At 27.6% G+C, this 26812-nt stretch overlaps 1 protein-coding gene across 2 annotated transcripts in view; it reads left to right on the top strand.

The window, feature by feature from the left end:
- The window catches only part of Vps51 (vacuolar protein sorting 51), a 36255-nt gene extending 11132 nt beyond the window's left edge, over window positions 1-25123 (top strand). For both annotated transcript variants that reach the window (XM_067270438.1, XM_067270439.1), the window contains exons 10-21: window positions 1544-1643; window positions 5077-5177; window positions 7140-7359; window positions 7437-7559; window positions 7723-7830; window positions 10498-10590; window positions 10680-10727; window positions 13357-13586; window positions 13674-13797; window positions 15443-15555; window positions 24836-24914; window positions 24990-25123. In XM_067270438.1, the coding sequence (XP_067126539.1) occupies window positions 1544-1643; window positions 5077-5177; window positions 7140-7359; window positions 7437-7559; window positions 7723-7830; window positions 10498-10590; window positions 10680-10727; window positions 13357-13586; window positions 13674-13797; window positions 15443-15555; window positions 24836-24914; window positions 24990-25019 (1369 nt within the window). In that variant the 3' untranslated portion in view covers window positions 25020-25123. The remainder of the gene's footprint in view (window positions 1-1543; window positions 1644-5076; window positions 5178-7139; window positions 7360-7436; window positions 7560-7722; window positions 7831-10497; window positions 10591-10679; window positions 10728-13356; window positions 13587-13673; window positions 13798-15442; window positions 15556-24835; window positions 24915-24989) is intronic.
- The last annotated feature ends 1689 nt before the right edge of the window (window positions 25124-26812 follow it).

Raw genomic sequence — 26812 nt, 5'->3', positions numbered from 1 at the left:
CTCAAATAAACAAAACAAAAATGAACTAAATTTGGATACTAAATTCTTATTTGATAAATATATTTATAATCTTCAATTATATAAGTACTATATAATTTACTATATACTTTACTATATAAGTAAAGACCAACATTTTTATAAAGTATGATGTTTTTAAAACTATTATTGTCTTTAAGAAACAGCCATTTCAATATAATGCATTCTTGATTCAGAATTCTTAAATTTTAAATGCCTGAATCATTTATTTTTTCAAAAGTCACAAAAGTTCAGTCAAAGTGTTTTATTTATATAAAAAAAACTGAAAATATTTTAATTAATATAGACTATATTCTGTAGCAAATGAGAACTTTTTATTGTTTTAATTATTTTTTCACTACATATGAACAATATTCAATATTGTAACAATTTAATAGATACTTCAATAAACTTTTAAATGTTGGACTAAAATTCCATTAACAATGCTGATAAATGTTAATAAGTTATATATTAATTGATATTTTGATAATTCTTATTTACTCTAAAGTTTAACCATATTTATGTTAACATGAACTGTCTTTGGGTGTTACACATTGAAGTAAAATAAAACTTGATTAATGAGCCAAGCACTTTTGTTAAATTTATTGTCAATGTTTTCAGGGTTAAGTTTTAGAATATCAAATTTTTTTAAATTTAAAAAGTCATGGAACAACATAACAGACAAAATTACTTAGTTTATATAATTAAAATAATGTATTTGAATAAGATTATTCTCACAATAAATCAAAAGAAAGTAAATTTGCTTTTTAAGTAAAAAAATTTTTTAAAGTAAAAATTAATACGAAGAAGTACAAATTTTATGTAACAATCTACATGAGTTAAATCTACAGAGACTGTTTTTGCTAAATAGGAAATGATGTCACATTTTTTAAAAAATTTCTTTTATAAGCTTTAAACATGAGGAATAACAATAGTAATAATAATGCTAATGATACAGTAAAATAATGATATAATTTAGTTTTTTTTAAATATGTAACAAAAAGTGTAAAGGCTTGAACTACATCATGCAACTCATGCCTAGTGTCTTATGCACTTGGCTGTCACAATTACAAAGATAAATGGAACTTCTAAAGACTAGAAGTTAAACACTCAATTTTCAGAGGCCCATTTTCTGGAAACACTTGAGAAATGGGTCTTATTTTTTGGACAGGGAACCGTTTGTGCTTAGGGCTATATGTTTACCAAGTTTTGTTAGAATCAGAGATGAGAATGTCTGGCCATCTCCTTATAAGCTAAAAATGGAATACGTTGTCCAGTTTATTTGATAATTTTCCAAACATTCTGTGTTAACTGAGTTTTTGATTATTGAAGCAGCCTTGATCTATGTTAACATGGACAATTAAGACTCTACTGTATTACTCAATTGCTTATTTTTCATAATTATATAATTAGAATTTTTGCATTTAAAATTACAATAGTTTAATGTTATGCAAAATTTGAAATAACAGGATTAAGAATACTATATTTATAAATAATAAAGATATTGACTTTATTTATTTTTGAACAGTGAAGGAATAGATAGCATTGCTATGAAAAAATTAGTTGAATTTGTATCTTCTTTAATGGATGTATATTTTGGATATGTAGAAAAGAGAGTATTGTTAGAGGTAAGAAATTTGTATTAAACAAAAATATTAATGAAGTTATAATAATCTAAATTATTTTGTTGCTTAATAGTTTCTCAGATTTTATTAGTGATGGTAATGTTTAAAATTGTAAGTCTTAATTATTAAATATCAAAACTATTGTTCATTGCATGAAAAAATATATTCAAAATGAATGTGTTGAGTTTAAATGAGAAAAACTTATCCTGAAAAAGTTAAAAATAGAAAATTTTTTAAAAAACTTAATTGTCTCAGTAATAACTGTTCATAATATTTCTATTAATACAATACTTCAATTTTTTTTTAAATATTCATATTTTAAAAAATCTATGTATTTCTACTTTGAAACATTAATGAATGAAAAGGTTCTAGACCGTGAATAATCAATATAAACAGAAAATATTAATGCAAAATTTATTTCCAATTTGCTAAGTTACTTGTATATGAATTAAATTTATATTTTATACATAATTTTTAACTTATTTAATGTAGATGAGCCCTATTACATCAATTTTACTGTTTAATTTCATTTAAAGTAATTAGAAGTAATTTCATTCTTGCCATAATGACACTCTTTATTATTCTTGCTATTGAACTGTCCAGTATAAAAATGCTTCTGAGAATAACTTCTTAAGTTAACATTCTGTTATTCATTCAGCTGCAATTTGAAAAAATTGTAGACCTATAAATTATCACTGTTGTCAGCTGTCTGTCCTCATTTAATCTTGAGAACAGTGTTAGATGAAAGTCAAGACCCAGGGAGGCCCCAATTAACTATATATGAACTTCTGGTCTGGACCAGAATTCACATGAATACAATTAAAAAATTTTTTCCCAAATGGAGCTACATAGATGACTGGCATGACTGTTGTTATCAGAAAATATATCATGTACAGAGGCAAGATATTACTAATTTGAGATGGCAAACATATATTTTAAATTAAATAAATTAAGAATTAGATTAAAATTGACAGCCCAGCATTGTAACAATGTCACAATAAATAATTGCTCATTTCCAATTATTTTTTAATTTTCATTAATTTTTGATTATTTTTTAATTTTGTTATTAAAGAAAAGATTATTGTAATTTAAATTTTGGCCAGGAAGACTGATGTCATTTATTTTGAATAAAATGATGTCTAAGCAAAGAACTCTTACAGTAGATGAAAAAGAAATGAAAAACTACATTTGATTAAATGTAGTCAACTTAGGTATTTATATGTAAACCTTTCAAAGAAATTTAGGTCATATGATGAGGGAACATATGAACACGTATTTATTAATGTTTCTTTGTGAAAATTAACCAGAGGCAGAATCAAATCTATGCATGTATCTTTTTGTTACTAGAGTTAGGCGTTAGGCACCATCTCTTGCTAAATTTAATAATTAGAATTTTTAGAATTTTAATTAAATAATTTAAATAAATTTAGCTTTGGGCCGATTCTTTTCTTCCAGTTAGGCCTAAATTTATTTAAATTATTTAATTAAAATTCTAAAAACTATGCATGTATCTATCTATCTACAGTATCTGTACAGAATAAGCTAAGATGAAATCTATTTTCAATTCATTAAAGTACTAATGTTAAATATTAAGAAATTTTTTGTCTTGTTTTATGCTTCGTTATTTTCCCTATTTATTTGTAAATTTAACAACAATTAATTTACAGCAAGTGTAAAAAAAACACTATAAATGTTTAATAAATGCATTTTTTATTATTCTTTTTCATTACATAAAATTAAATCAAATTCACTATATTAAATATTTAAAATTATATAAATAAAAATCTTAAATTATTAAAAATATTTGAAAAGTAGGTTTTGAGAATCATTTTAATACAGAATATTGTCATGGCAAGATAAACATATTTTTGTTATATAATCATTACAAAGAAAATTTATTAATATATATATATTGTAAATTTTCTATTAAACAAGTTTATAAATGATTATACAGTATGATCTTGTTCTATGCAGATGTTGCAGGCACTGCATAAAACAACTTTTACATAAATTTGTGTTCTACCCAGTTCAAGATGATTGCTTAAACACTTATGCAGCCATTTACAATTAACAGAAAATGTTAAAAATTTTTACTTATGTTTTACTAATGAATAACATTTTAGTCTGATGTTTCTGAATTTACAGAGAAAAATTTTATTATACCTTGTCAAGATAACATGAGAATAATACATGCATATTCCAGGATATTCATCACAGTGAGTAGCATTCAAGAGTTTACCATGTTCAGAATATTAGCAGCTGGAGAAGCATGGTTTGCTATGCTTCTCCAACTGCTAACATTTAAATTCAATGGTACTAGGAATGAGTTAAGCTATTTTCTATTTGAAAAGACATGAATCCATATATAACACTCCCATATACGAGGCATGTTCGGAAAGTAAGTACTGTTTTGGAAAAACTCGCATAAAAAATCTTTTTTCAAAACAAAATTTATTTTTACATGAAAGAGCATATCAGAAACTATTTTTCTACACATTTACCACTATTGTTCAGACATTTCTCATATCAGGAAACCAACTTGTCTATACCCTCTTCAAAGAAAGATGCCGCCAGTGAAGACAGCCGCTGCTATTTTGATTCTGGAGTGACATGACAAACCCAAGTTTCATCTCCGGTAACAATTTTGTTTAGGAAATCATTACCTTCTTCACTGTATTGGGTAAGAAATGTCAAAGAACTTCCAAATCGCTTTGTTTTGTGGACATCTGTGAGCATTTTGGGGACCCAATGGGAACACAATTTGCGATAATTTCAGTGATTTGTGACAATCTCATGCAAAGCAGTTTTTGAAATTTGTGGAAACTCATCACAAAGCAATCTTATTGTGAACCGTTTTCACAAATTTTCTCATTCACTTTTGCAACCAAACCATCATTGACAACAGAAGGCCGCCCACTCCGTGCTTCATCATGAACATTGGTGTGTCCATCATTGAATTTTCAAACCCACTTTTTCACCATTCCATCACTCATTACATTTTCATCATAAATCTCTACAAGTTGACGATGAATTTCAACTGGCTTAACATTCTTTACATTCAAAAACTGTATTACAGAATGCGCTTCACAGTTGGTGGGATTGGCAATTGTCTTAAACATTTTGAATGCTCACTAACACATGGAAAAACAACACAGTCCAGCTGTAATGGCATCACTGGACTGACAGTCAACCAGAAACATGTATGGCAGGCACTGAACTGCGATACTACCGCTGCGGTGGCGGTAGAACAAAACGGTACTTACTTTCCGGACACGCCTTGTAAAACAAGATCATGCTGTATATTTTTATATATTTTAAATATAAAATTTTTTCAGATTGGAGCTATTATTATATTATTAATAATAGAATTTCTAAATGCATTACAAAACATGGTTCAAAATTTTAAATATTTTATAATATCTTTATTTTTATTTAGAAAGAAACTGGTGATAATACTATATTAGTTCGAGCATTAGATCGCTTCCATCGTCGTCTTCAAGCAATGAATAGATTGCTTTTAGATATTGATTTTTCAAAGTATGTATATATATATATTGCATTTATTTAAGCCAAATATTATCTGTATAATGTATTACCATGACTTGAAATCAAATTTTAAGATTTATGGAGGAAAAAAATTTTAAAATAGTTTTATTACGTTCTTTTGAGTAAAAGTGGAAAAACGGCAGAAATGCTTGAGGTAGTAATATTTAACAACTTGATTTCTATATTTTTCCACATATATAATAACTTTCTTATAATACGTCATTAAAAATTTATCTCGAAAGCATTTTAAACATTAAAAAAGAGTTTAAATTAAATGCTTGCTATCAGCAAAACTCTAATTGATGTGACCATTCGGTAATATATCTGAAAATGCCTATTACTGATACATAAGGCATTACATGGTCTACTCATGATGGGTTTTGATTAATGTTATGTGCAATCAATGTAAGACACCATTCATTCTAAGACAAATAAAACTTAAAATATTTAATTTATGGTAACTTTTTATTATTATATTTATTTGAATTTCATAGAATGTCTGTGTACATGAAGTTTTTAGTTTGGAACCTTATTATAAGGATATTGTTATTAATACAAATTGCTAAGGAAGAAAAATTGCATATAACATAATTTTACATTAAGATATATGATAGCGTGTTTAATTTAAATGCGCATTTATATATAATAAATTTTAAATATTCTGTAGTAATAAAGCCTCATTCAGAGATGAACATTATAAAACAAAACAATTATTTGTCATGAAAGTGGATAATCACTATTACATTTTTATTTGATTTCATTTTCATTTCCCTGGACTTGATTGCTGATATCTCAGCAAAAACATAAGAAAATAATTAATATGACTCCAAAAAGCTTGCCTGTAATTACAGTAAAAAGTATTGTACAGTAAAAGAAAAAATAATAATCAAATTACAACATTAATTGAATTGGCACTAAGTGGGAAATACATATAATATGGAAAATTAATAATTCATTTAAAAAGATATTTTTTCATCTTAAAAATTTTATTTATTTATTTTTACAAAAGACAGGAAAAGTCAAGACAAATAATGGGTCATAAAATCCATAAAAAGTTACTAGAGGATCAAATGAAAAAATGTTATTAAGCTTAAATCTTTATTACTTTTTTCAACTAAACTTTTAAATTCTTTCATTAAAATGAAAAAATTATCTGATGTTATTTGGGTTATCTTCCCTTTTTTCCAGTTTGAAGCTCTTTCTAGAACTGAATTGTTTTCTAAAGGTCTTTTGAATAAATACATTATTCATTTGGTTCATTATTCAAAATTATTTCATAAGTGACTTTTTTAAAAGTATATATGAAGAAAGTCCAAATTATGTGACACCAAGAGATAATAAGTGGATAATGAAGGGTAAGCAGCTGGACTGAATGCTTCTCATCATTTTACCTATTCTGCTATAGAGCTTTTTTTTTTTGTTGTTGTTGTTTTATTTAAAGTTTTTACTAAATATAAATAAGTACTTATATGTAAGTCAGAATTTCTCTACACTGATTGAAAAGGATATACAACTTTTTATTAAAAATAAATTTATAATTTCAGTTAATAGCATTTTTTAACTGATTTTGATACACTGTTTATCATTTGTTATTTTTCATTAAAATTTATTTTTAAAGCAAAGTTATAAGTATGCATACCAAACAGAGGCACACAGTAGAATATTATAATAGACTTATAATACTAAATATGCCAGGTGTATAAAGAAAAATATTTAGCTAGTCAGTCAATCACTTAAAACTGGCTTTGGGAGAATGCTATTTGACTCTATTGTAATTTAATCTGTTTAATATTTTTATATTATTAGTTTGAAACTTTAATAAATAAACAAGTCAATTAACTTAGATTTTTTAAAAATTACTTGATATTTTTATTCTAATTACTATTTTAGTTCTTTATATTATTTTTTATTTTCATATATTATAATAATTTAGATATTATCACATTATTACAGAAAAGGAACTGATATTGTTTCTAAAGCTGGAAAAGATCGTTGTGAACATTATTTACAAACTTTAAAACAGCATCTCAGTGATTGTCTAACAGATATTCGCCATAATCTAGCAGCTCCACGTACTGTTGGTCAGGAAGGTAGTTTAAGTCTTTCTGATCTGTTAAACACAATGGAAACATCAGTGGCTGATCAAGTTAAAGCAGTTTTATCTAATTTGCAAGTGAGTTATGTTAAAAGATTTAATAATATTAAATCAAGTTTAATCATATTATTTTAACAATATATTAATATATATAGGCCTTTATTCAATCTGATATTACATTTGCAATGAAAATGCACTTTCGAGAACCATTTTGTCGAGAGTATGTTCGAGAAGGAGTTGTTGTGGCTTTCTTACGTCATATAAATAATGTTGCTTTGGTAAGTCTAAGATGATATCTCCAGAATAATATATTTTATGTTTTATTTTATAAAATTTGTTTAAGTTTTTTAATGTTATTCAACTTCAATTAATACAAAATTTTTAAAATATAATTAAAAGATTCTAAACTTTAGGATTCTAAATAGATTGTAAACTTTTTAGGAATTCTGTTCATCTATTGGAGATAAAAATATGGTTCCTCCTCCTGCTTTATTATTGTTGTTATCACGTTTATGTCTGGATTTGAAAACTTCTTCTATTAGTTATTTAGTAAGTATAAAGTAATTAATCATAAAAACATACTGAACATGCTTTTTGGTAACAAATATAAATTTTAATTAAAATTAATAATATAAATTTTTGCATTATATAATGGAATATCTAATTAATGATTTCATGTAATTAATTTAATTTTTCAATCTTAGTAATTTTAATTTAAAAAGAATTGAGAATCCTATAAGTATGTCTAATTTTTTTTTCTATTTTCTTGGATATTTTTTATCATTAAAACTGATTTTTAAAAGTTTATTTTTATTAATGACAATCCATTTTTTAAATGAATTAAGATTTGATAGCAGCTATTATAGTTTATAATCTATTCTAGCAACTAAAGATGAAATATCGATAGAAATTATCATACAAGATAGGAAAAATGTATTTAAAAGTTTGTAGAATTGCTTCAGTTTTAAAATTTATGATTTTTAAATGGTTTCTCTGAATTTTTAAGATGTTTATCAGTAGTTTAGTTGATCACATTTGCTATTCAAGGAAATTAGTGTTTATGTAGGAATAATCCCTTTCGTACTACCACAGAAGTTAAATTGATAGTATTATAACTATTGCTAAAACATATTTTTTTAAGTATAAGTTTTCTGTTTTTTACTTAAAGAAGTTTTATCTTAGCATTGGATTTTAACTTGCTAGTTTCTTTTATTATGATTTGAAATTAAAAATGTTTCTGTTGTATCTAAATAGTATAATATGTCATCAGTCTTTTACAAGAAATATTTTCCTAAAATTTACACAAAATTATATAGAGTTATTATTCTTAATTATTAGGACAAACTAATTGACAGTTAAATATGTTTTCAATGTATTAAAGTTAATTATTAAGTCTATATTTTTGTGTCTTAATCTAGCAATATGAAAAACAATGTTAATGACTGAAACTGGAATTTTAGCTATTATCAATTAAAATAAATGTACAAGCTAAAATATTTTAAAAGAAAGAAATTCCTTCTAAAATAGGATTAATTAATATCTGTAAATTGTGTGTAAGATCATATCAAAGTAATTGTTGGAGGAAATTGAGACAGAAAATACAAATTTGGCATTTAATAGTTGAATTTGTATTTTTTTGTCTGAAGTCAAGATATAATTAATTAAATTATTTCTTTCTACATCTGAAGTAAATATTTTCAGAACTTGTGTTAAGATGAAAAGAATGCTCTGTATTTTTGAGAACAGGAAATTAAAGTGGAAAAGAGCTGTCCAATCCTTATATGCAAGACTAATTTTAAAGTATTACTCTTTTTAAATTTGAAAATTACACATTATCCAAAAACAACTCAATACTGACTTAAGAATACCTAGTTTCTAATAATGAGAATTTTTTCCTAAGGCTAGTTAGGCAGATCTCATTTACATATTGATGTTGCATACTTATAAAATCAGTTTTCTTTGTCTTTCAAAATTTTCTCTGATGAATTAATCATTTAAAGGGTGTATGAGTAAATAATTTTATATAATATTTTTAAACACTTGCTAACAGTATAGAGTTCTGAAATCAAAGTTTTTAGGAATAAATACATTAATGTAATGATTTTTGTTTATATTTTTATCTACATAAAACTATCTCTATAGCAAAATTTGACATGGATATTGTACTTACTATGCAAATTATGTATGAATAAATCCATGCATTATTCAAATATTAATAAAGTTTAAGAAATTTTAATTTTGAGACATATAATCCAGATAATTGCTGAATTGGGCTAATTGACCACTACTGTTAATAATTAAATATTGAGTAATTTGATACTAGAGATAAGTGGTAGGTGCCATCTCTTATTAAATTTAATAATTATAAATTAGTATTTATTAAATAATTTAGAATATTCTGGAAGAAAAGAATTGGACTGGAATGGGACTCGAACCCACAACTGCTGCTTACCATGAAGATGCATTGCCAGTTCCAAGGGTAATGCTGTCCGATCCCCCAGATATGTTTAATTTAGATATAGCCATTCTTAGTTACTTACAATGCCAACTATAATATTTTAAATTATTTAATGAATATTAATTTAATTATAGTTTTTAAATTTAATAAGAGATGGTGCCTAACACCTATCTCTAATATCAAATTACTCAGTATTTAATTATTAATAGTAGTGGTAAAGTAGCCTGATTAATTTTGGTTTATTATAAAATATCAGGCTTTGAAATGTTTATGGATCTAGAAAGTATACTGTAAGCAGTATAAGATCTTTCGTAAATTAAAGACACAGTCGATTCAAAAGACCACTATTTTATTATGTGTTTTTAGATTAAAACTTTTGGATGACCTGACCTTTCTTTTTAGGCTACTTGGCCACCTTTAGTTAAAAAACACAAAATTTATCCATTTAAAAATATAAAATTTTCTAAAAAACTGGAATAGGTTGGTCTTACAACGTCTTCTAATAGTGTTCCATCCTGTTCCACTCGGGGATTTCGGCCGATTTATATCCACAGAAGAATGCACTGGTAAATGTAGATTTTGGGATCCCCTCTGGTGACGAATTATTGCAAAAAGTTTCTGTTTCTTTCGTCGTGCAGTATAAGATCTGTTAATTTTTTAACTTATTATGTACAAATGCTTATCAAAATATAAATTTATTTAGTATTTTGAAAGAATGGATAATAATGATAAAGTATTTTAACTTTAATTTTTTCTAGTTATCACTTACTGATGAACAGTTTACTGTAGAAGATCAAACTGGCTTAACATCAGTAACTACACTATGTGAAGAAATAGCACAAACTGCACAGGTATTTAATTTTTTTAATAAATATTATTTCTAAATTTTGATAATTTTTTAAATAAATGAAGATACACATTTGTATTTTATATTTTCTAGAAATTACTTGATCATTTTGTAAGAGTTCAAGGACTTAGTATATCTCAGGTTAGTAAAATTTACATTTTAATAATTTATTTATTTAAAATAAAAAAATTTAAAATTATTTTTCTTAATAAATGCAATGAATCCTCTAGAACAGTTTATTATATTAAACTTAGAAAATCAGCAAATGAACTGTTGACGTTCTTTAATTTTAATACAAATCTGAAACATTGATATTTAAGTAACTTATGTATGAAAAATAACAAGACTAATATTGATCTTGAGCAGCAAGACATGAATATACTCATATTCTCAAAAGAAATGTTATCTATATGTAAATTCTTTCCCTTAAATATTTCTGAAATAAAGTCTGGTCACTTGAATTAGATAATCTTGCTGACAAATTATTGTTATTATAATGTGAGAAGTTTCAGATTTGAAAAACTATATAATATGTTCATTGTTTTTCTCAATATGAATAATGGTATAGACCTCTTGAAATCATAATTCATGGTAACCATCCAAAATATTAATTGATGTTCTAAGAAATATACTGATTATATCAACTAAATAACCTTTTCATTATTTCAGTAACTAAATGACAAATTTGATAAATGATTTGAACAGGTGCTGCTTCAGGTCCATTAAAGTATGTTCTATTTGAAACACTCATTCAACATATTTGTAATGGACCTGAAGTAGGGTGGTCAAGCTGCTCGAAAACATTTGTCAAATTTGTTATTTAATTATTGGAATAAAATAAAGGTTACCTAGTTGACATAGCAAATATTTTCAGTTTAAGTTCTTGATTTGTATTGATTATATAATTGTATCTTTTACCATTGTCATTAACAGTTATCATTTTTAAGAAATTAAGACCAGCTACTCTGTTATACATTGTGATAAGTTATACCGTACAATTACTTCTTATCAGTGCATTTTCTCTGCTTGCTTAACTTTTGAATTTTCTATAGCCCAAATTTAACAATTTTGTTTAATAACAAAAACTTTCTAAATGAAAATGAACTTCATTTGTCAGCATTAATAACAAATTCATTTTCTTCTTAAAAATTTTTTGTATAAAAATTTATGCATTCTAGCTATTCTCCCAGAATTATGATTTAAGATGTTTCTCAAGATGCATCTTGCATGGATAAACTTTTTAACTTATTTTTCATATTTTAATGCAGTGGTTCCCAACCGGTGTTCCGCGGAACACTGGTGTTCCGTAAGCATCTCCCAAGTGTTCCGCAGATTAAGTCGCAAATCGGAAAGTGTACAATTGTATTCGAGCCGCCGAATATCAAAAAATTAAAATCATAAAATTTTCATAAACTTAAATATATATGTACAACTCGTACTCATGGAGTGTACTACTGTTTCGAATAAGATAAAGGCAATGATAAAAACTGAATGAAATATGTAAAAAGCATCAGGCACAAGTTTCCCATTAAAGTTATTTAGGTATATTTTTTCCTGTCTTAGAATTGGCGTTAATAATATGAGTAGAGATTTTGAATTATAACTGCTCAATTCTAATAAAATAACTGATGACATGCTTATGTATTTCATATTAACTTAAGTAAGTGTTCCGCTAAAGAAAATTGCTCACAAAAGTGTTCCACATTCTAGAAAAGGTTGGGAACCACTGTTTTAATGTAAAAATATTATCCATTTTTGTACTAAACAAATTCTGCTCAGCATTAGGCTCAAATATATAATGTTCACTTGAAATATGATCAAATTCTCTGTTTTGAACTCATCATAATCCAGTACAGTTCCAGAAGAACCCAAAGGGAGAGATAACTGAAAAATTTTAAAAATTTGAATAATCATAAGTACTTTTTATTAACATGCACAGGATGATTGTATTGTGTATGGTCTGATAAACCATATTTGCCATCGTGAATGTTTTTAAAAATGTTTTGAAGTTCAAACAAATAAATTTTAATTTGTTTTGTATCAATGGAGAAGGTTTAAGTCCCTGAAACCCCTATGGATCTACCATGATTGTCATCTATATCAGATGAAAGATCAGAGTAATACAGTTTTTTCTAAAATTCCATTATGTTTATAACATTACTTGCCAGAATTTGAATAGTTTTAAATGTTATAGTTTACTTTCAAAAATAAATCATTTATTATCTTTTTATTTCTAAAAGCATTTTTTATTAGGTTGTTTATATTGATATTTATACATGTTCAAATTGTAAGAAATACAATAAGAATATAAAATCATGAATGTATGTGAACATGTTTCAAGTTACATCTGAAAATTATATGTTAATAAAAATGTGCAATAATACTCACAGAAATGATTTGTCAGATAGAAGAGTCCCAAAAATTGTAGGTATAAGTTTGATGTTTTGATATCATTTGGAACCTACTTAAAGAACATGAGAATATGTTTGTAGCATTAAAAACTTTGCATGAAAACTTTTTTAATTTTTTAAAGATAACACACAATTTCAAACTATATTTTATTTTAGAGATATATCTAGTATTCAATTAAAACTTAAATTATGTGAAAAGTTAGTGCATAAGCCTAGATGTCTAAAATACATAATGAGATATTGACTTTTTTCTGTCTGAAGGATTTTTAAAATGTTTAAATATATGTTGCCAGCAATTACATAACAAATTTTTAATTATAATTATTTATTGTTTTATTATAAGCATTTTTAATCTATAGATGTTGAGAAAAAGTGTAGAGACTCGTGACTGGTTGAATACAATTGAGCCTCGGAATGTCAGAGCTGTCATGAAGAGAGTAGTAGAAGATGTCACTGCAATTGATGGTCAAGTTGGTCAATTGTATGAAGAAGGTATTCGTCATGAACGCAGTAGTGATTCCAGTCGTCGTACATATCCTTGTAGTGCTAGTAGACAGTTGAGATCAAACTGGAGTGCATATGCTCCAAGGTATATTATTTTAGAATAGATATACTGTATTTTAAATATTTATATAATAAATTAATTATTATTAATATATATTTTTTAAATTGATAGTACCATTGATAACAATTTAATGAGCAATATACAGAAGCTGTTTTCAGAAAAGATTGAGATTTTCAGTACAGTAGAATTCTCTAAAGTTTCTGTTATGACTGGAATCATCAAGATAAGTCTGAAGGTATTGAATTAACATTTATATTAACATTTTAGAAAAAAAAATTAATTTTGAAACTTTTTCAAAAATTATAAATTTTTGTTTAAAAAATGATGAAAATATACAATTAAAATTTATTTTTAAATTTATCTACAAGAAAGTTTAAATAATATTTACAGAAAAATATTACTAAATGTAAGAATAATTCAATTTAAAATAATAACAACAAAAATGAGTCAATAATGAATGTTTTTGTAATTTAAATTTTTTATACTGACACTGACAGCAAAATATGTTTTGCAACAATGTTATATGCTATTTGCAAAACTGTCTGAGTATCTTGTTGACAATAATGTTCATGCTCCAAAGTATTTTAAATTCTATAGATTTTGATAAGGACGTTGAAAGTAACAATTTATATCCATTTAATATCTAAATCATATTTAACAGATTTGAAGTCTAAAGAATTATTGGCACTTCTATATAGTGATCAATCAATCTAGCTTAATAACAAGTAAAATGGCAAAGCCATTCTTGAGATGAGACTATGTCTCAGAGAGCGTGAGCAATGCATGCACAAATCTCGCACTCACGCGCCTGTTTGTAGGAACAGTCTCAGCATTTTGTATTTTATTTTGACCCAGTTCTTGGTCCACTGACTACCTACAAGTCTGGTTTATTTTATGCGTGCTTGATTTGGGCACCAAACACTCTGCCAAATTGCAACTCCTGATATTTACTCCTTCATACCTCTAAGATGTGCAGCTGTTGACAGCAGCGCAATTTTAGAGACAAGACATAGTCTTGTCAAAAACAAATATTATTGTTCTATAACATAAAATTGCAGTTATCTATATTAATATTAAGGAGATCATTAAATGATAAAAATCTGTAATGTATTGATTTTAAAGGATTTTTAAATTGTAAAAAAAGAAGTAGAATATTTTAATATTGAAAATTCTTATATAACTCACTTATATAAAACTTTAAATTCATATGTCAAATCTAAAATTAAATTTAAAATAATTTAAGTTATATAAAACCTTGCCTACAAAAAACAAATAAATTAACTACAATGGCTAGTTAAAGTTTACATGAAGATTAAAATAATGGCAGTAAAAGTAAGTTATACACCTTTAACAGTATGTAAGGGTAGAGAAATAATAATGTTTTTGATGCAATAACAGACCATCTTCAAACATAAATGATTTCGCTTATGTCTCACCCTATTCATATCTGAAGATGTCCCATTAACTTGTCAAAAATGTTAGCTTTTTGCTAACCTTACCTAATGTTATAATGCTTCTTTATGTTTAATTAATGTTTCTTCTAGTAACCAATAAACTTTTCATTTAAATTTAAAAAAAAAAAAAAATTTCTAAGCAAGCAATTAATTTATTGAGATTTAGAATTTTTCTTGTCAACAATCTGTTCAAGTTAAGACTTTGAAAACAAAAATTATAAATTTTTATTTCCGTTCATAAAGATAAAAAGTTTTAATATTATTTGATTGAAAAAACCAATAAAATACAAATCATATTTCTAATTTTATATTTTTATATATCTTGAAAGAGTCTATTGATTTAAAAAGTAAATTAAACTAATTAATCATTCATAAAGTATAAAAATCATGATTTAAAAATAATTTCTATTATTGTATTTTTTCTAGACTTTTTTGGAATGTGTCCGATTACGTACTTTCAGTCGTTATGGACTGCAACAAATTCAAGTGGATACCCATTACTTACAATTATATTTATGGAGATTTGTTTCTGATGAGAAGTAAGTATTCATAAATTTTATATATATATACTTATCCTTATATACTTAAAAAAATATATATATATATCATATTTTTTTTTTATGTCAGTATAAACTAATGATAAATAAGCATTTTTAGCTGTTTCTTTTTTTATACCTATATATAGTTTCATTTTCATCATCTAAAAGAGATTAAACTATGTAATTTTGTGCTTTAGTATTTTAAAGTATAATAGCTTACGTGAAGATTAAAATAATGGCAGTAAAAGTTAATTAGATTATATATATTTTGTTGATTGCTATTTATGATATCAACTACATGCCATCTATGTAATTTTAATGAATAAATTATCATTTTTTTAATAAAATTTTTATATCAATATATTATATGATAACAATTTGTAAATTGTCTGTATTACCAGTCTTCTCCTAAGAAACTTTATCAGCTGAGTGAAATGAAGTAGTATCAAGGTGGACAAAAAAACAAAATACTATACAGCATTATAAAATTTTTTATTACTTGTAAATAGGGTCATGGAAAAGCAGAGGCAGAGAGGACATATGTTCAGGATGCCAAGATGATATCATGCTAAAATTCCAAAATTATTACATGGGCGAACTAATAAATTCATAGAAAACTGTCACATATGAGTATGAAAAATTATATTATTTGAAGGCTTATCCAAACGGTACCATATTTAAGTTTGTCTCTGGTGCCAAATGCTCTAGCCACAGCCTTGCTCATAAATACAATTTTTTCTTTATAAACAAATAAATGTGTGTCTACAGTGAAGGTCATTTGAAAAAGACTGTGCAGAAATTAATTTACTACATAGATAACAAAATACAGTTGTTGTTATATATAATATAAACAAGAAAGCCTAATTTCCACTTACGGAAAAATACTATAGAAGATTGTTACAAGAATGGAGAACAGGAATATTTTGTTTTCAAGTACAGAAACATCATAGAAAAGCTTAGTTTTCACTTACAGAAAAACTGTAATGGAAGCCAAAAACATTTACAAAAAATATTAAAAGAACTAATAAAATACTTCTTATTTTAAAATAAACTCTCTAACCTTCCTAATGCTAACCCCTAATGCAGTGGTTTCCAACCTGTGGGGCGTGCCCCTGGGGGGGCGAGACTGTTGCAAGGGGGGCATGCAGCTGTTTCCAAAATACCATTTTCGAATACAAACCAAAAAAGTCGAATAGGTGTCAAAAAAATGAATCAGCAAAATAGGTATACGTAATCCACAATCCTTGCCGCGAATTTTTCAGGTACAAATGCTAAAACATCCATCCATACTCTTGCTGGAACGAGAACATCTCGCTTTCGCGTTTGGAGCCGAGCGCACTTTGAGTATTTATGAAATTAGATTGTTAGAAAAGTTAAGGGGGGCGCAACAATTTTTTTTTAAAGGGGGGCGCAGGTACAAAAAAGTTGGAAACCACTGCCCTAATGCATATTAGATCCAGCTAGATCCAGATTGGGAATTCCCAGTTTTACCAAACATATCAAATACAGTGGGTGATTGGTTAACAAACATAATCCATTCCAAGATGATGTTCGCTACCCGAATTGTTCGTTAACCAATTATCGATTTACCATAGATTCTTATGGGAATTTGATTAATTTGTTCTGGAGACCCCAAAAAATAAATAAAAAGTTATATACACTAGAGCATTGTTCATCCAAATCAATTGGGGACTGGGGTTGTTCGGACAACTGATTTTTCGGATAACTGATTATGTACGAAAAAATATATTAACCTGTTCAATGTTGAAATTTTTCTCCGTTGCGTGTCACTTCATGTTGAATTTTCGTCAATTTTAAGCCTAACGAAAATTTTTATTATAATAATCGAGGCTATTGTATCGTTAAAAATTATTTCTTTATTTTGTACAAACAAAATAAATATATTGAAAAATATAAAAACAAAAAATTATACTTTAGAAGTTAATCTAGTATTAAAAACGTTTGATTCAGCACGACACAGTCCAACTGGAAAGCTTTCGGTTGACTGGCTTTTGGATAAACGATGTTCTACTGTACTTTCTTACTATGTTTATTTATATGTAATAACAAACTAAAAGCAATCTTTCCATTTTATCATGGATGGCACATCTTTGTTTCTCAGATGTGATTTTTGCTACTCCTTTAGCTTCTTGAGTCTTCTTGATTATATCTTTCTTAGCTAAGATTGTGTGTACTGTAGACCTGTTCAAACCATACTGCCTAGCAACATCAGACATCTGCCCACTCTCTACCTTGGCTATTGAACTGTCACCTTTCGAAAATAAAAACCGTTGCAAAAGTTAATGAGTGCCCGACAGTCTCGCAAAGACTATAAAAAATTGTCAGAAAGGTAAACAAAAAACTGGAATTACAAGGGAGAGTTTCAAAGTTCAGAGGAATACTATCCGATTGATATTGGGTTGAGCAACAATGTTGACGTCTCCCGAGCTCCGAAAGGTTTCAAATTGTCACTTCGAGATAAAGGAAAACCAATCAGTATTCTTTATTTTAAGTCACTTTTTGTGTTTGTTCTGGGAAATGTTTGCTGTCCGAACATAAAAATCTGTTGCGAAAGTGTTCATTGTCCAATGTGTTCACAGTTCGAACTGTTTGTTAACCAATCACCCACTGTACTTTGACTGTTTACTTTTATATAAATACTTCCATGGTTCCATTTGTTCTGATTGGTTGTACCTGAGAGTTCCACCATGTGTTATTTGTAACAAAACTTGTTTTTTTTTTTTTATTCCATCTTTTAGGCTTTCCATTTCTTTCAAATCCTCTTTCTATTCAGAAGATGGGCTGTGTGGAACAATCCATATATGAAAATTTTCTACATTTTAAACACATTTGTAAATGGTTACTCTATAATACATAATATTTTGTTTTTATTTAAGTGTATATGTGTATATATATGTACTGTACTTAATACTTAAATATATATATTTATTTTATCATGTCTATTGATTTTTTTTGTTATTTGTATTTTAATCTTTTGTTATGGGCATTTTTTTTTTTTTTTGGAGGATATCAATTGTCTTGTGATATTTCCTTTTGTATATGCAATAAATAAATTTAAAAAATTTTGTTTACATGTCTGCCCATTTTCTGGAAATGTCTAATTTGTAGAAAACAAAAATTCCAATATCTATTGTAGAGAATCCAATATCACTACAGGTTATTTAGAATCATCTTCAAACAAGAAAAATTTGAAACATCTATTATTATCAAAAACGAATTTTGTTCTCTGTTACAGCATTCAATCTTGTTATCTGTTATGGCATTCAAAATTTAGAACACTTTTTAAATTCAAACTTTAACTTTCTTAGAAGTCTTTTAGGCTATTCTTCTCTGCACTTTTTGCAACCCTTTGTGTATTACTTTTATGACTGCTTGTAAAGAGATTGGATGTGGGCTGACAAGACCACATTCGGAGAGAGTAGGTCCAATATCACTACAGGTATCATAACTCCAAGATGAGCAGTAGTCATAATATCTTGCTTGATTTCTTCCATTTTATGCATTTTTTCAAAAGTTAAATATTACTGATATCTGAAGCTTTCTAATCCAACATGTTTATATTTTATTGTAATCAATCAATGTTTTATGTGATTTATTTGTGTCTGCCATATTAACATTAATATGAAAGATAATTAATCAATAGAATTTTCATGTTCTATTGACTATTGATTTTTTGTTTCTATATATAACAACACAAAAAGTTAAACATTTCTCACCTTAATTTTTGGACTCTGTGTACTACAGAAACAGGAATCATTTCTGCATTTCTTTTTCTTTTTCTTTCTTGCAAGTGTAAACAGAGCTTTGTATTTCCATATATTTAATGGTGTAAATGGCAGATATCAAGCAAAAGTAATGAATTATTTAACTCACAAAAGAATTCCCACATTACCTTATTCACTCAAAATAATGCTTTTCCATAGTTCATGTCTATTAGCCTATATGTTGTTCAATTCTTACAACTCATCTTCAGGGATATTAAAAATCAAAATAACAAAAAAAATCACATTTAAAAAATTGCACCTTCAAGAGTATCACTCCAAAATTAACAATGTATCTATTTAACACATATCATCTTTTCATGGTAATGGTGTATTTTAAAAGGATACATTATTATTTTCTCATGGCTACTCTTGAAGGTATGTTTTTTTATTATTTTTTTTAATTTGACTGTTTATGAAGTGGGAAGTACTAGGATAATAAAGATGTAAACTCTGGAAAAGTGTTCTGAGTGAGTAATGAATTATATATTTGTTTTTATAATTGCTTTATAATAAAGTTTTTATGTCCTTATTAAATAAATTATGAGAATTGACTTTTTAATTTGATTAAGAAAATTTAGAAGATTAAAAATTGATTATTATAAATTTGTTTAGCTTAATTTTATTATCATCTTATTCCACATGTTATTTTGGAATCAAGCTTAGTATTTTCAAAAAATGTTTGCTATTTTATGTTTAAAAGTTATGTAAAAAAACATAATGTATTTGCTATATAATTTAAATAAATGTATAGTATAGTATGTTTCTAATAATAGGCATTATAGATATTTAAATATTATATAACAGTTACCTGACAAGATATTTTAAAATTAAGATGCTTGGAACATAAAATAATTAATGAGCATTTTTATTGATTTACATCATTATTTATTTATTTGTTAATAATAATAATAATAAACAGTTTTATAAAAATAAAAGCTGGATTAACTTCAGAATCAAAAATGAAAATGCATTAAGTTAAATTACAGTTCAGAATTTTAACACTTTACTTCATCATCTCATTAATTAAATATAATATAGTCCTGCAAGTAAGTACCAAGAAATAGTTTGATAAATTAAATGAAGTGTTTGTTGTTTTAATGTAACTAATTGAATTTGAACCAGGAATGTTGTGTTATTTTCTGTTTGCACTAATTCAGAGGCAAAATGTTTATATTATAACTTAAATAATCGTTTCATAAACTGTTATTTATTTATTAAATTGAAAAAAAAGTAAAATGTTTTTATGGATTATTGCTAATTATTATTAATCTAAATCAGAAAATTAAAAACTCTAAAAACCTATAATCAAGCAATTTTTTTAATATATGCAAACATTTTTGTCCCTGTTGAACTGGTAACATCAGGCAAACTAATCTCCAGCTGCTGAAACAACAGGGGATTGTCATACACATGTGCAGAGAGAGGTGATGTAAGACGAGAGAAAGGGGAGGGGGATAGTAAGATTTATAGTTCAAAAAAAGTCTTCTGTGTTATGAGGAAGGAGTCAACATTGCAAAATTAATAGCTGTATTATTGCACATATTTAAAAAATTGCTGGATTATTTAATTCAAGTATAACCAGTTTTAAGTGGTAGTGTTATTAATAATAATATACTCTAACAAGTTAAGGCAGTGGTTGCTAAAGATTAGCCATGAAGCTTCTTGCTGCAAGATGAATTTTTAAAATTAAAATGTCAAATATACCTCTATGCATTATCAATTATATTTCAAATGTGTACCAGCTTTTGCAGAGAAGGTTTTAAAGAAAGGCTCATGATTGATCTTTTGGCTGGGTCTGTAGTACAGTAATACCTTGGTTTTTGTTGACTTCGGTTATTGTCTGTTTCAGTTTTCGTTGATTTTTTTTTTTGTGAAAAATTTGTCTCAGTTTTTGTTGATTGCTTCCAATTTCATTGGCATGCTCAAGTGACCTCGCTGCTAATTTTGTGAGAACAAAGGGCAACTCACACATTTTCCGGCACAGTGTGACGTTATTTCTCATTGTATGAACATTACCCCACGACGGTCCACCATTGGCCAATGGTTACATTCCCTGAACACTGGTGGAATTTGGTTGTGGGTTTGCACTTTGCCAGGGCGGGTTGGCCACGTGAACTTTTCCGAGTTTTCTCCATGTCTGTAGTGCCTGAATAGGGGCCAGTTACCCTTAAACAGATTTCCTGGAAGGCATTATTCTCCTCGATACGACCATCGTAAACACATACAACTACTATTACATGACAATTACACCACACTTTACCACGGGGCGATATAGGCTAGAAGCGCATGTTCAACTAGCTTCTACAAGACAAGACATTACCCCGCTTGTCTAGCCAAACAATTCCATTGCTTTCATCTTAATGCTAATTATCTTATCTTTAATCTTAATGTTTTTATCTTTATGCTAATTAGTCTTTTATGTTAATTTCTTATTGCTTTTAGTATTTAATGCTATATTAATTCTCTATAAAATGTGTTTTTGGTATGTATTTTGGAATGTCTAGAACGAATTAATTGGATTTACATTAATTCATATGGAAATAATTGCCTTGGTTTTTGTCAGTTTCGGATTTTGGTGCCAATTGTTTTGGACGGATTATCAACAAAAACTGAGGTATCACTGTATTTAATAATAAAGTAAGTTTTAATTTTTACCTGATTGTTCAAGTGCACCATGAATTTGAATAGTTGAGGACCATTGAGTTAAGGAGACACTTAACTTTAATATAATACTGATATTAAATTATTTTAATATCAAAGAAAAATAAAAATAAAAAGAAAATTGCAAAACAAATTTTTTTTTTTGGAAGTACTTTTGATAAAACTTCATATACATTAGGCAATCAAACAAAGCATTTAAGAGATTTGATTTTCTGATGATCAAGTTGATATATCAAAAGTATTTGCTAAATGAAAATATTGCAAAATAAATTTTCATTTTCTTTTTATTTTTCTTTGCTATTAAAATAATTTAACATTGAAAGACAGTGTTGACAGCAATCAACACTGTCAAGAACACTGTAAGACAATAAAGTAGTGGAACTGAAAGTGGAAGTTATCAAGTTTACTTGATAAGAACTATCAAGAATATAATTTTGTTTTGCAAATATTCAAATACAGTACTACTACATCTTCAATATTTTAATATATTAAAAAAAATTTCAGTTTATTGTCTGAGATATTCACTTGATAAAATAGTAATCACAACAAGCAAATTTTATAAATAACAAGTTATTGCGCTGCAATGTGAAAAAATTATAGACATATAAATTCCCACTGTCGTACATCTGTGTTTCCTTAATTTCGAGAACAGAGTTAGATAGGTAAAAGACAAGACCAGATGTGGAAACTTTAGGGGCAGGAGACCTTGATATATGAACTTCTAATGCAAATCGGAAGTCATGTTATTTCAATTCAAAAATTTTACCCTGAAAGCAGTTAGTAGGTGACTGGCACGACTCTATTGTTAAAGGAAAAGTATGATGTACAGAGGCAGAGACACTACATTATTAATTTGAGGTGGAAAGCATATATTTTTAAATGAAATAAATTAAAAATAGCAGCCCAGCATTGTGACAATGTCTCAATAAATACTTGCTTGTTATATATAATTTCTCTTCAATGTTAATATCCATGAAAAAATAAATTATTATTAAGTACTTAAATATTATATTATATTGTTTAAAATGGAAGATTTTTGATTTGATTTCAAGATGATACTTAGATTATTTCTATAAATTTATTTTTGTTACTGTATTATAATAAATTTAAAACATAATACAGAATTAAAGATGAGCTGTCACTGATCTTCTTGGTCTCATCCTAGCAAAGTCATGCACTAAGAAAGGCTTTAGGGGTTTAAACCCCTCCCATTTGGAAAGAATTAAAAAATTAAACAGTATATTGTATATAACATTTTGTTCCCATTTAGTTTCTCTTTAATCTCCTGTATTGTGTTCCTCTGTATAATTATATTGTAAAACAATAAACTGCTTTATTTTTTTATATTGTTTTTTTAATCTCACCCTTTTAAAACTCCTGTGCACAGACTATCACAACAGCTTCTGCATTGTTGTTGTAATTTACAATTCTTTGTATTGATATTAATTTTATACACATATAGATGAAATAATTGTAAATAATATCAGGGTATTAATAAATATAATCAGTAGTAAGATAAAGGGAAATATTAGAATTTAAAATAGTTTGGAGCAAAATAATAATTATAAACATGTCATGATATTCTGAGGTTTAAATTTTGATGCCCTGTAGAACAAAAATATTTTTTCTGATAATGTACTTGGCATCTACTTTCAAATATCCCAGCTTGATTTTCTATAAGATGAAATTTTTGAGTAAAAGCTGCTATGTCAGTGAGTTAATCAGTCAACTAGAGAGATCAATATTGTTTTATATATAATGCTTACTGTAAGGTCACTGACCAGTGGTGATAGGGAACTTGAAAGCCCATTCCTCGGCACCAAAGTATGGTTGCCGTCCGTTAGGTGGGGATCAGTTAATCCCGCGTCAGGATGAATCTAAGGGAAATTTGCATGTGGGTGTGGCAGAGGAGGCAATTGATGACAAGTGTTTTACAAACAAAAAAGCCGTTTATTTGGTAACATTTATGCTTACATCTATGTGACAGTTCAGTTTCACTACTTTATTGTCTTTTGGGATGGCGAGGATTTTCTTTCTGTCGAAGCCCCGGGGCAGACGATATGAGATCGCTGGGTGTTGGGGATGATTGGAGACGTCTTGGGCGACGACATAATATGAAGCACATGGTGAGCTTAATCCAGAGGAGACTGTTTTTCAATCTTGTAATTCTGATTTTTTTTAGTTTTTCTTCCACTATCTGCATTTCGGATTGGTCCCTCGTCCCATTCCTCACTTCCCAATTGATTTCCCCTTTGTTTCCCGGGGAAAACCAAGACTAATTCAGGTCATGAGAAAGGTCCGATTCGAGGTGTCTATTTGACACCTTTTTGTCAACTATGCTCGGAGATTGTTGATAAAGCCATAAGACTAGTGCTCGTAACTTAGCCCATTGTTTGTAAATGTGTCATTTTGGAACTCTAATGATTATATGCAATGATTTTCTATCCATCAAATCTTTCCCCTTTTTCCAAAATTGTTTTCCTAGATTGACTATTTAGGAGTGCCTGAGTCAGAGTTCTACCTTATGGTTTGACATTGACAGGTCGTTTAACACATGTTGAAGTCATCCCAGGACTCGTTTACATTTTGTGTCACATTGTTTAGATCAAGACTTTTTTCTATCTCTCTTATATAATCTATCGTTATAATTTAAACACAAGAATTCTGCAATTTACGCGATTTTGGACCTCGTCTGGAATGTCATATTACTTATTGTGATAATTTTAATTTACATAATATAAATATTTTTCAAATAAACTTGAGAAAAAATTTAATATATCATTTAATAGAATGTTTTGAAATTTAGGATTTAACTTTAAACGTTTTACTTTTAGCTTGGTACATGTTTTATTAGATGAAGTTGTTGGAAGTGCAATTCATAGATGTCTGGATCCACTTATGATGGAGCCAAGTGTAGGTATTAAAAAATACTATATTACAATGAAAATTTTGACAAAAATTAATTATTTATTTACTTTTCTGTTTTAGGTGGTTGATGTGATATGTGAAAGAGGTTGAACTGTAATTATTATATCTGTACAGATCTATTTATATTTTGTATATATGTTAGATCATGAATATAAACATGTCTTATTAAACTTAAATAATTATGTAAGAAGAAATGTATTTTTTCTTAATTACTTTTTACATATAATAAAAAGTGAGTTATTTAAGTTACAGGTATTTGCCACTTAACAATGAACCTCATATACAATGGAGGTCCCATAAGATTATAATGGAGCTGAAAAATTTTTAGTTGCTAGTCCCTTGTTTAGATACATAAATACTTACCATATTTAAATATGTATAGGTAGCCTTTTTTTTTACCAAAATTAGGGTAAGGCCTATACTCAAGATAATGAATAATTTTAAAACTATTTAAAATTAGGTAGGTGTCAGGAAGCTGCTGCTCCATTGAAGTTCAATACCAAATCATGAGCTCAGTCATGGCACAAAACATCTTGCTTCCTTTAAATTCATTTTTGGGAATTTACATATTTTGAATAATCCTTTGGGCTTCTGAACTATTTCAACAGACACAAAAAATCCATTTTGCCCAAATTTAACAAATATTTCTCAACAGATTTGCTTTCTAGTTGGATGTTTTTCAGTCTTTTTGCAAAACAATTGCTGATTTTGTGATATTTTCTCAAGAGTATCCTTTGTTTGAATCCATTGCAATGTTTTTTTTTTTTTTTGTCTACATCAAACGTTCTTTCTGCTTCTTGATTTCCATTTTCTTGTGCATAATGCACCACTTGCAATTTAAATTTTGTTGTATACAGTAAGACCCCGCTTAATGCTGCCTCGCTTAACACTGATTTGATATAATGCAGTCTGCTCAAAGCCTTAAGAAAAGTTCGAAATTTATGCTGATTTAAATTATCATGGCATTTCATTGATTAATATATAATACAATTATTTCAGCAAAAGGTGGCAAAAAGGTGTACTTTCTTTAAATCTATGTTTGTTTGTGCAATTTTGGAAAAAATATAACATTGTGGATGCCATAGGAAATATCAAATTTGCTTGGAAAGAATTAACTGATAAATGTTAGACTTGGCACTTATCGGAAAGATTGGTAAAAAGGCAGTTGGACTAGCGTAACTGGTTATGTAACAAAGGAACAAAGAGTGCACAAAGATTACACACAGTCTTGACTCACGAAAGGTCAGCGCTGGAAAGGGGAGAGTGAAATGAGGTTAACCTTCCCCGAGGGGTCAACAACGCCACCAATCTTTTATTACGTCAGAAGAACATCTACAAAACATCGCAATCGTTGATTCCAACACACCCCCTCAACAATTGATCATTAATACAATCCAATATCGCGAGTAAATTTATTAACCTTATTTGCATCTAGCGGCTTTGTTAACAAGTCGGCCGTCATCCGTTCACTCGGACAATAAATTACAGTAATTTCTCCCGAATTCTTTAAATCGCGTACAAAATGGTATTTTGTGTCGATATGTTTCGTGCGTTGTTGTGTTTTTCCTAATTCTAAAAATCGTATAAAACTTTGATTGTCCTCGAATATTTTGATAGGTGTTGTGATCGGTAGATTTATTTCTTCTAGAAGTCGTTTCATCCATACAGTTTCTTGAGTAGCTTCTGCCAAGGCTACATACTCCACTTCAGTGGATGAAAGTGCTACACACTGTTGCTTTTTACTGACCCAATGGATAGGACTTCCTTTTAGCAAGAGCAAATATCCTGTGTTCGATTTGCGGTCTATACGATTGCCTCCCCAGTCGGCATCTACATAACATTTAAGTTCTAATTCTTTGTCAATATTTCCTAATTTAAGTTTC

Source organism: Centruroides vittatus, unplaced genomic scaffold (assembly GCF_030686945.1).
Source record: "Centruroides vittatus isolate TY-2023 unplaced genomic scaffold, ASM3068694v2 contig_371, whole genome shotgun sequence".
Classification (NCBI taxonomy): Eukaryota; Metazoa; Arthropoda; class Arachnida; order Scorpiones; family Buthidae; genus Centruroides; species Centruroides vittatus.
The sequence above is the reverse complement of the archived record's forward strand: the minus strand, read 5'-3'. Positions and strand labels throughout refer to the sequence as shown.